Source organism: Chlorocebus sabaeus, chromosome X, assembly GCF_047675955.1.
Source record: "Chlorocebus sabaeus isolate Y175 chromosome X, mChlSab1.0.hap1, whole genome shotgun sequence".
Lineage (NCBI taxonomy): Eukaryota > Metazoa > Chordata > Mammalia > Primates > Cercopithecidae > Chlorocebus > Chlorocebus sabaeus.
The window spans coordinates 29,243,296-29,255,447 of NC_132933.1; the positions used below are offsets into that span (position 1 = coordinate 29,243,296).

Sequence of the window (12,152 nt, forward strand, 5' to 3'; positions counted from 1 at the left end):
TCTTGCAACCGTCCCTTAACTTTTTTAAGACCCTTCAAGAGTGCCAGATGCAGTGGCACACATTGCTAGTCTCAGCTACGCAGGAGGCTGAGACAGGAGGATGGCCTAAGCTCAGGAGTTTGAGGCTGCAGTGAATTATGACTATACCACTGCACTCCAGCCTGGGCAACACAGTGAGACCCTGGCTCTAAAAAATAATGAAATAAAACAGAAACCCTTTGATGACTCCCTGTTGCCAATATACTTGAATCCAGACTCCTTAGTGTGGCTTAGAAAGCCTAGCATGATCTGGACTCAGCCTACGTAGCTGACGTCATCTCCTGCCATTCCCACCATTCCCAACACACTCAAGCTCTAGCCACACAAAATTTCTCTCATTCTCTGAAAAAGCCATGTTCTTTTTCATATCCAGACCCTCACAAGACTGTGCTCTCTGCCAAGAATACTCTTTCCCTACCCCTGCCCCAGGCTACCTGCCTTTGCCTGGACAATCCCCAGGCAATCTTTATGTCTCAACTCAGATGCCACTTTATCCAATAAGCCTTTTCTGGTCTCTCAAGTCTGAGTAAGTTGGTCTTTCTCTGCCTTTCAGAAGCACTCTGTAACTCCCCCGTCATAATACATTTCACACTATATTGTAATTGCTTGGTTGCTTGTCTTTCTCCTCCATTAAAACTGTAAATTTCATGAAGATAGACACCACTATTGTGCACTACTGTATCCACTAGGATTTGCCACAGTGTCTGGCACACAGAAAGTGCTTGATTAATTTGTGTTGAATGGATGAATATGTATTTTCTTTAATCACCTCAACTTTAGTTGTCCATAATGTGCTATTCTGCCTTTGTCTCGTTTCAGTCTGTGATGCTTCTCTTACATAGCCAGCGGCGTTATATCTTTGAGTATGACCAACCAGATTGTCTGCTCTCAGTCACCATGCCTAGCATGGTGCGTCACAGCTTACAAACCATGCTTTCAGTGGGCTACTACCGGAATATCTACACCCCACCAGACAGTAGCACTTCTTTTATCCAAGACTATAGTCGAGATGGCCGATTGCTACAGACCCTGCATCTGGGGACAGGGCGCAGAGTCTTGTACAAGTACACCAAGCAAGCAAGGCTTTCTGAGGTGCTCTATGATACCACTCAGGTCACATTAACATATGAAGAGTCTTCTGGAGTGATTAAGACAATACACCTGATGCATGACGGATTCATCTGCACAATCAGATACAGGCAAACAGGTTTGTTGTGAAAGAGTGATGATGTCTACAACAACATCACTATTTTCTTATGACATTTTTACTGACCACAGTGTGAGATAGAAGCATTAATCTACACACCTTCAACCCAACTTTCACTTTACTTATCAAAGTATCTGACATTGAAAATTTAAAGCATGTTATAGTCTGATGAAAACTGATTTCTTAAAAACATATAGTGCATTTCTTTCTTTCAGCTCTCAAGTAATTCGAAATCCAAGTGCCTAGTGTAACCGTATACCCATTCCTGCTCAGCACCAAATCTTCTCAAAGATGAAACTGCAAGATATAAGTCTCACTGAAACTAGCTCAAGCCCTGTGTAACCTTTATAAGCCTCAGTTGATGACAAAATATCTTCACAAGTCAGAACTTTCTAATGTATTTTACCCTTTGGGTTTATAGAATGCCGAAATCCAGTTACTTTAATGCTGGAATTTGTCAAAACCTGACCCTCTGACTTTGTAGCAAAGGTTAAATGAAATGAAAGCATTTTTGTCAAGTGATTATAGCAAGAAAACATGTTCATAATATCAATTTCATCACCCTGGGCTACTGGATGTTATTGCTTCTGTAGTTTCTATAATTAAAATGTTCTATAACTATATAGTATTTTAATTGTTTTATATTTGAGGATTACCACTGTGAGAATACATATCCAGGAGATAATATGCCCAGGCATTTGATATCAGAGATCAATCTCTAATATTTTATTATGAATATAAAAGCACCGGTACTAAATAAAATAACACTAGACCTTTCTGACTCTTCCACACTGATCACCTAGCTTCTTACTGTTTTTGTTTCGGTTCCTATAGGACCTCTTATTGGACGCCAGATTTTCAGATTCAGTGAAGAAGGTCTTGTGAATGCACGGTTCGACTACAGCTACAACAATTTCCGTGTCACCAGCATGCAAGCTGTAATCAATGAAACCCCTTTGCCTATAGATCTGTACCGATATGTTGATGTCTCTGGCAGAACAGAGCAGTTTGGGAAATTCAGTGTAATTAATTATGATTTAAATCAGGTCATAACTACTACAGTGATGAAACACACCAAAATCTTCAGTGCCAATGGACAAGTCATTGAAGTCCAATATGAAATCCTAAAGGCAATTGCCTACTGGATGACTATTCAGTATGATAATGTGGGCCGCATGGTAATATGTGACATAAGGGTAGGAGTAGATGCCAATATAACAAGGTACTTCTATGAATACGATGCTGATGGGCAACTTCAAACTGTTTCTGTAAATGACAAAACCCAGTGGCGTTATAGTTATGATCTGAATGGAAACATCAACCTCTTAAGCCATGGGAATAGTGCTCGTCTTACTCCTCTCCGATATGACCTCCGAGACCGCATCACCAGATTAGGAGAAATTCAGTATAAAATGGATGAAGATGGCTTTCTGAGGCAGAGGGGAAATGACATTTTTGAATATAATTCTAATGGCCTGCTGCAGAAAGCCTACAATAAGGCTTCTGGCTGGACTGTGCAGTATTACTATGATGGGCTTGGGCGACGCGTCGCGAGTAAGTCCAGCCTAGGGCAGCACCTTCAGTTCTTTTATGCAGACCTTACCAACCCCATAAGAGTTACTCATTTGTACAACCACACAAGCTCGGAGATTACATCTCTGTATTATGATCTCCAAGGTCACCTTATTGCCATGGAGTTAAGCAGTGGTGAAGAATATTACGTAGCCTGTGATAATACAGGTACCCCACTAGCTGTGTTCAGCAGCCGAGGTCAGGTCATAAAGGAGATACTATACACACCTTATGGCGATATCTATCATGACACTTACCCTGACTTTCAGGTCATTATTGGTTTTCATGGAGGACTCTATGATTTCCTTACTAAATTAGTGCACCTGGGGCAAAGGGATTATGATGTTGTCGCTGGCAGATGGACAACGCCTAATCATCACATATGGAAACAGTTGAACCTCCTTCCTAAACCATTCAACCTCTACTCCTTTGAAAATAACTACCCAGTTGGCAAAATTCAAGATGTTGCAAAGTATACCACAGGTATTTAAACTATTTAAAACTTTAAACTAAACCTGAGTAACTCAGTGCTGTTGATTTTATCACAGAATCTCAATGCCTTTGTAAATATGCTTCCTCTTCCTGACAGTTAGCCCACAGGTTATTGTGCATTTGCTGTCTTCCTTAGTTTTTTGGAGTGAGCAAAACATACATGTTAACATAAAACATAATGCTTTCGCATCCTGCTACATTTTTTTTTAGCTGTTTCTGTGTTTTACTCTTACATGCTTATATGAATAATTACGTAAAAGAAAAATTCAGGATTATGTTTCATCATATAAACCTAATATGATGATCCTTGTGGCCTTAGTACCACTATCACATTAGGAATTTCAATGTAGTAGGCTGAGCTTATAATCCAGGGTTATCCACAAATCAAAATTTTTCCTTGTAGAGAGAGGATCAGGTGTTTTAGTGTGGGTCATATAAAGGGGAGTTTTAGGCTGGGTGCGGTGGCTCACGCCTGTAATCCCAGCATTGGGAGGCTGAGGCAGGCAGATCACTTGAGGCCAGGAGTTCAAGACCAGCCTGGCCAACATGGTGAAACCCCATCTCTACTAAAAATACAAAAATTAGCCAGGTGTGGTGGCACGTGCCTATAATCCCAGCTACTCAGGAGGCTGAGGCAGGAGAATCACTTGAACCCAGAAGATGGAGGTTGCAGTGAACCAAGATTACACCACTGTACTCCAGCCTGGGCAACAGACTGAGACTACATCTCATAAATAAATAAATAAATAAATAAATAAATAAATAAATAAATGTTTTATTCCTAACTTCTATTGCCTAAACAGTTTGAAGGCAGGAGAGGTATCTTTCAAGTCTTCAACAAAGGTTATAAAGTATGGGATTTTTTCATTTTCTTTTTTGATATTGTGTCTCACAGACATCAGAAGTTGGTTGGAGCTATTTGGTTTCCAGTTACACAATGTACTACCTGGATTTCCCAAACCTGAATTAGAAAATTTAGAATTAACTTATGAGCTTCTACGGCTTCAGACAAAAACTCAAGAGTGGGATCCTGGAAAGGTTAGTAAAATTTTATCACCTCTTTTTAGCTGAAACAACAGAAGGGCATTCCATACCTAGAAATTATATTTACATATATTTGCTTACTGACATTTTAGTCTTCTTGAATATTCACTAAAATGTGCACAATTAATGAGAAGGTAGAAAAAAAGCTTCATGAGAAAAAGATCAGAGAATTGGAGTTTTGGGGGAAAAAAGATTAACAGGTTACTTGATGACTGCTGCAATAGGTAAATAAGAGGAAAGAGGAACTGTACTTTTAAAATTCTGAAATGGGCTACCAAGAGCAATTATGGATTCTACCTAGAGAAAATTGTTCGGTAAGAGACATGAAAACATCAGATTTCCAACTGTAAAATAATTTAGGGGATGATGTCTTAAGAGCATGGGAATAACAGAATAAAATTATTCTGATAAAGAAAAAATACATAAGCACAATAAAGCAAAAATAATGAATATTACAAGGGTACAGTTTTGGGAAAAAATAAGAACATCAAAACATTTAAGATTCAGCAGATGATTTCATCAGACGTGTGAGGTACAAACGAAAATAAGAAGGAGCTTTTTCCTTCAACTGAAAGAAATGTGAATATCTGTGTTTGTAAAAACAAAATGAGATTGATACAATAAAACTGAAATGTGGGTGTGAGACCTTGAAATTTAAGTCTAAAAAATTATAAGGGACAGGAAGTTCTAGATAGGTCCTATAAATCCATCCCTTTGTAAAGATGTAAATGCTTTTTGTAATTAAAAGTCCTTCTAAAAAACATTTAGCAAAATGTTGAAAATTGCTGAAGCTTCGTAATGGATACTTGGAGGTTCATTAGTCTTTTCTCTTTATTTCTTAGTATGTTTGAAAATTGCCAAAAATAAAAAGGTTTTTTTTTAAGTCCACCTAAAATGATCAGTGAATTTCTGGCTGATTTGCCGTAGTTAATTATAAGGTCTTAAACTCTTTAAAGTAGAAACTATGCCTTATGCATTTCTGTGTGCCTCGCTGTGCCTAAGTATTACTCTACATGTAGTAATAACATCTAGTCAATGTGAGTGAAATCAGTGAAAATAAAATGCCTGTGTTTTGGGAGAGCTGGACCCACTTAATGCGCCTTCCAGCTCTGCAATTCTGTGATTTCAAGTTTAAACATATTTCTTCATGCTTAACTCCACCAAGACATAAGAATGCTAGGTAATCACCTGTTAGTCTTTTCCAAATCTCTGATGAAGAGATTCCAAATCTGGCTGATTTTTAAATCACTCACTGGCAAATTAAAGAGAGAAGGAAGCAACCTTGCAAGCCTGTCCTTTCCACAATCACCAAGTATCTGACAGATGCCTAACTCCATGCTGCATCTGCTCTGTGCCTCTCTTTCCTAGACTATCCTGGGCATTCAGTGTGAACTCCAGAAACAGCTCAGGAATTTCATTTCCTTGGACCAACTACCTATGACTCCCCGATACAATGATGGACGGTGCCTTGAAGGAGGGAAGCAACCAAGGTTTGCTGCTGTCCCTTCTGTTTTTGGGAAAGGTATAAAATTTGCCATCAAGGATGGCATAGTAACAGCTGATATTATAGGAGTAGCCAATGAAGATAGCAGGCGGCTTGCTGCCATTCTCAATAATGCCCATTACCTGGAAAACCTACATTTTACCATAGAGGGGAGGGACACTCATTACTTCATTAAGCTTGGATCTCTGGAGGAAGACCTGGTGCTCATTGGTAACACTGGGGGGAGGCGAATTCTGGAGAATGGTGTCAATGTCACTGTGTCCCAGATGACCTCTGTGTTGAATGGGAGGACTAGACGGTTTGCAGATATTCAGCTCCAGCATGGAGCCCTGTGCTTCAACATCCGGTACGGGACAACTGTCGAAGAGGAAAAGAATCACGTGTTGGAGATTGCCAGACAGCGTGCCGTGGCCCAGGCCTGGACTAAGGAACAAAGAAGGCTGCAAGAGGGGGAAGAGGGGATTAGGGCATGGACAGAAGGGGAAAAGCAGCAGCTTTTGAGCACTGGGCGGGTACAAGGTTATGATGGGTATTTTGTTTTGTCTGTTGAGCAGTATTTAGAACTTTCTGACAGTGCCAACAATATTCACTTTATGAGACAGAGCGAAATAGGCAGGAGGTAACAAAAAAAATCTCTGCCTTTGCGTCACCAAAGACTGCCTGTTTTTAAAACATAAAATGGTTTATTGTATTGGTTTTCTAGATCAGAACTCTGTATATGTAAATATGGAGGAAAAACATATCCAACTGCCTTTCAATGTGACGGAAGATGGTATTTTAATATTGTTTGTTTAAACTCTTTAAGAAATGACAGAGATTTTTAGTTCTTGTGTGGCAGTATTCAAAATAACACAAGTAGAACTCAAACAGCTAAAAACAGTTTTCGGAAAGCACCACTTTCAATTTGCCGAGCCATGCATATGTTCCAATATCCAGAAAGAACCCAAGGTTCTCTATTTCTATTGTGACAAGCAGTTTCATCCTTAACTGTTGGCAGAAATTGTGGGCTATTTGAATAGGTGGTGCAGTAGTATCTGAACCTTGCATTTCAAAAGACTGCCAGCCCTTTCACATTTTCCAGATCTGTTATAGGAAACTTAAAAACAGGTGTAAAATGTCTTCAGCCACCATCTCCTAGAGTCAGGACCCAATTGCCCTTCCTTCTTGATTATTCCTCCTTGCTTGTTAAAGTAAATGCCATATTGTTGTGCTGTGTTTTGGCATGTGGTGGCTGGGTTCTGTTTACCATGCTTCCCTGTGGGTGTGGTAACCAGACTGAATAGCCACTATTTGCTCGTGTGTACGTGATACCAAAGCAGCTGGCCAGCGTGACCTCTCTCACACAACCTGTTTTGACTCAACTTTTTACTAAGTTGTCCAGCTGTATTGGTATCATGTAAATGTAGCTTTTATTAACCTGGGTAGGAATTTCTCATTTATATATAGGATGTATTTTGGTCATAGTTTCACATTAGTGATTCAGCATCTATACACTAATCCAATGGTTTTGTGCACATGAAAGGTAATTTACTTAAAAGTATGATTCTGGTACAAAAACAAAAAGAGGCTTTAGCAGGCATACGTGCCTGGGATGCCGATACATACATTAACTACTACTGCAGAAATTCATAAGAGCCAAAACCTTAAAAAAATACACCTAGTACTTAAGTGAAAGTACTAAAGGGAAGACCAGACCAAACATCACAGCAGTTGCTGCAACATTGTTTCAGCCCACTTAGATTTATCTTTCAAATGTACAATTCTGTATTGAACATCTCCCAGCCATATTCAGGAAATCGAATCAAGTGAATCCTTTCCAACCAAAAACATTTCAACTAATTATAGAGACGCAGACTCATTTTTACTAAAATAATTTATATGGTTAGTTATTTTCATTCTCCGTCCTTACCCATTTATTTTTATTTAATCATCTCTACTGCCTAGGAAAATAACTGTTTTCCAGGACGGGTTATTTGTTCTGTGATCATTTAAAATTTGGAGAAAGGTCAGGATTAGTGTTAATATCAGCTGCAGTTTCTCAATCTCTAGGAATCCTGCAGTAAAAGAAGCCCCTTGGTGAGCTGAAAGATTTGTGCCCAGTGACAAAGAGACAGTTTGTAAAATGCTGTGTAATTGTAAGTTACCACAAATGAAAATACATGACAGCACAATGTGGCCCGTAGAAAATTCCCCTGAGCCAGCTTCTGCACTTTCATCACCGAGTCTGAACATTTACTATGTCTGAAGGCAAATTTATGATGGAATGTTAGTTTGGATTCTTTCCAGCTGCTACCTAAATGCAGTGTGGGGTCATTGCCTTGCTTTGCGATGACAGTTTCTTTGAAAATATGCAAAGTCATAAGCTCATGTTAAGGTTTTCAAGAATCTGCCTCCTACTACACAAAGGAAAGCAAGGGAAAGGAAATGACCCTGGCAAACAGTAGGGAAGGGTGTATTCAAACATTTCATTTTCAAAACCTTTGGGTTAGAATACCACTTACACATGTATTCTGAGAAAGAGAATTCATGATGAACTCATCTCTTTATAACTGGAAACATACCAACTTGATGTATTGCTAATCCATACTAAAATCATATTATTGGGTTTTTCCTGAATCAGGCCTGTGTTAATGGTACAGTATTTATTCAGAATGGGAATTCTAAAATTACTAACAAACTTGTTGAAAATTTGAATACCTCCACACCAACCTAAAAATGGACCTTAAGTTCCTAGAACCTCTGATGTTCTTTTAAATTAATGGAAAAATAATTTGTGAACTGTATATAGAGAGTGCATTCATAAATGTGATTATGTATTTTATCACGAATCCAAAATGTCAATATTAGAGTCTATTTTGCTTATATTTTAAGCAATTATACTTTTTTGCAATTCACTGATGATGTATCATTTTCAAACTGCTTTAAGTATCCATCAGAAACAAGTATTTGAAGCTTTTACTTAATAGTGATTACCTTGAACTGTGGATTTCTAGTTTGTAATACATATTTAGTTGGTTCGTGCCTTTAGTTTCTTAAAGTTACATTTGTATTATATTCAGGAAATGCACTTTTTATTACTTACAGCTGTGGTTTTAATACTGCCTTGAACTATTATTCTTTTTACAACTCCTAAAGTTCGAGGGAGGAAAGAAAAAAAAAAAAACAAAAGGTTAGCACTAATGAGTAGTAAATCGAAGAGAAACATTTTGGCATTTCTTAACAAGAACATGGAGATATTGAGTATATCACTTCCTATTCAGCTGAATAGAAAGAATGCCTTCATTGACTTGCAGTTCTGAAGTTTAAATTATTGAAAGAACAATTCATTTGCATTTCCTGATGAAAGTAAAAGCATTTTTCAGAGAAACATATGAATTTCTCATACCCAGCAGACAGATGGCTGACACTGCACAGCCACACACCATTCGAGTAAGTTAAAGTGAGAGCATAGTAGTTAGACTCTCCTATGAAGAACATTCTGGGCTGGAGGCAGGGAATACTCCATGGTTGTTTCTTTTTCCTAGTTAAGCCCATTTTGTTTGTGCTTTTCTGTTTTGTTTTGTTTTGTTTTCACTCTTGCACTACAGTCTAGAGATCCAAATGAACTGAAAAGTTCAAAGTTTAACACATTTAAATATATTTATTTTTAGTTGTCATTCTAATCGTTATTGATTAGAAGCATGACTCCTGAAGGAAAGGGAAGTAAATCTCAATTCATACTAACTTTCAACAAAACACTTGCCATATAAATAAGTATATGATTTATTTTTAACCCAAAAAATGTATAAAATAAGTGTGTCCTTTGCTGTCAATTTATCTAGACGATCTATAATATATAGACTACATATATATAATATATACAACATAGCCAAATGTATGAAAACTTGACAATGATGTATAATTTGGAATTCACATGCTACCTATGTAGAGAGGTATGAAATTGTTATAATTTTCATGAGACTTTTTGATCACTGTTGACACAGTTTCAAGCATTCCATCATGTTATTTTGACTCTTTTTCTTTTTTTCTTTCTTTTTTTAAAAGTGTATTTTTAACTAGACCAGGCCCCACTATAATATCACTTAAGAGAGTCAGGGCAAAGTTTTTGCATTTATGAAGATGTGTCCATGTAAAGGTGATTGTAAAGGAGTTCATTGGTAATAGAAGCAAAAGTATAGTAATGAAGTATTGAAAAGAAAATTTTGGAGAGATTGGAGCATATTATATATAGCTTGTGGAAAGACATAAGGCTACAGATTGAATGGAACATTCCTGTTTTCTTGAAGAAATTCACATACACATAGCTGACCTGACTAGTACTTCAGCTCTTCCACAGCCTTCTATAAAGGTTCTTTCTTCTGCAAAGAAAACAAACAAAAACAAACAAAAAAACAGAAAAAAAGCAAAAAACAAAAAACGAAAAAAAAAAAGCAAAGTAAAATTTAAAAATACAGAAAACAAACAACAAAAAAGAATTCAACCATAAATAGTGACTATTATTTCAGTGTGTCCTTCATGTGAAAGCTATTAAGGACCAAATATACTACTGTTTATATGAAGAAATTACTTTCTAAACAGTAACTGAAAATACTTAGAGTTAAACTTGCTGTGGATTTTGTCTTGGCAGTTGTCATCTTACATTATTTGTCAAAGGAAATGTGTTTGGCAGTTAAAAATCTTTCCTTAGATTTAGTGGTGGACTTTAACCTCTTAAATAAATGTTAGTATATCAGATTGTGTCCTTGAAAAATATTTTACTTGTATGAATCATGACAACGTCTAAATCTTTACTATTCTTCTGGCAAAAGCATCAGTAAGAGAGAAGGCGAAAAAGAGAAGTATAGCCTTTATGTCAGAAAAACATTCTTTTTAGCTGCTTACTTTCTCATGAAAAGTAAAGATGTTTACAGTGTATGCCAAGTTTTCAGTTTCTGTATAACAACAGTTAGAGGTTCTAATCATATTGAAAATTGTGTTATAATGGTCTGAGCCATGTTGCTAGGAAACAATAGGTTCCAATTTTGTATTCCTGCTCTCCTGTGCTGAAAAGTGACTGGATACTGTACAGGTTCATGTTCTCTGGCTGCAGTTAAATGGTCTTTTGCATTTTGCTCTGGCTTTCAGGCCAGAAGCATGCATTTTTCTACAAGAGCATCACAACAACATGCTGTAAATATTTAAAGTTAAACATTATGTGTTGATATTTGAAAGAAAAGTACTTTGAATATTTCATTTTTAAAAAATAAAATTGCCAATGAAAAATGTGTCCCATTTTATTCATGCGCCAAACTGCCTTCTCAAGTCAGTCTGGTCACCTTAGATAGGACAAGTGGCTCACTAACAAGGAACAATAAAAACACATCATCTTGAAAATGTAGGTACAGAAATAAAAGTCACTAATCCTAGGCAGACGTCTCTTCATTTTTATTTTTCATACAAATAGTATCTCTGACACAAATGACCATTTAATAAACAAAGAAGAGTAGCTGCTGCAAATGTAAATGCCTCTAGGCTATGACTTTTAAAAAGGCTTCGCTCTGCTTTTGGTGCCTTTCTCAGCAATAGAAAGAAAATAAAAAATTATAAAAATGGGGTGGGAGAGATATAGGAGTTCAGGGTGTCCAAACACACTGGCAAAAAAATGGATGTTGGGGCGGCAGCCAGTGGGGAAGGGTGTCAGGGAGAGGAGGCAATCATAAAACACTAAAAAAATCCTATGCAATTACAATTGCCATTTGGCACTTGTTTTTCACAAGAAGACATTTACAAGTGACGCTGGGAAATCTGGCCAACAGATCTTCAAAAATTCATCTTCATACTAGCGGAGCACATATAGTCCAAACAGCCCATTACTGAAACTTGGAATCCTGCAATTTACACTTCAAAATGCCCTGCTGCTTTTTTATGTGTGTGTGTGTGTTTCACTATGTATATATATATAGTGAAAAGAATCATGGAGCAGAAGACAACCTTGATCATCTCAACACAACCCATCAGTAAAAAATAATGGGAGTAGGGGGTTGTTAGTATTAATCATCTGGATTTTTTTCAAAATATGCATCCCACCTCACACTCAGGGTATTTTTTAAATGGGCAGGAGCTCCTATAGGGGGATAATTATTAAAGGAAATAGGAGATTTTTGTATATTCCTTCCCTATTCACCCTCCCTTTTAGAGATCTGTGAATATCAATGTTATTTAAACATTCAGTAATATTACTACCTTAAAGTTATACATATATATAACTACACACACATATATATGTAAATTATTGTACCTTAATAATCTTGTGAG

At 37.1% G+C, this 12,152-nt stretch overlaps 1 protein-coding gene across 1 annotated transcript in view; it reads left to right on the forward strand.

Annotated features, from left to right (window-relative positions):
* TENM1 (teneurin transmembrane protein 1) overlaps positions 1 to 9,065 on the forward strand; it is a 497,338-nt gene extending 488,273 nt beyond the window's left edge. The window contains exons 27-30 of the mRNA XM_037988761.2: positions 859 to 1,246; positions 2,081 to 3,301; positions 4,206 to 4,348; positions 5,723 to 9,065. Of these exons, the coding sequence (XP_037844689.2) occupies positions 859 to 1,246; positions 2,081 to 3,301; positions 4,206 to 4,348; positions 5,723 to 6,481 (2,511 nt within the window). The 3' untranslated portion in view covers positions 6,482 to 9,065. The remainder of the gene's footprint in view (positions 1 to 858; positions 1,247 to 2,080; positions 3,302 to 4,205; positions 4,349 to 5,722) is intronic.
* The last annotated feature ends 3,087 nt before the right edge of the window (positions 9,066 to 12,152 follow it).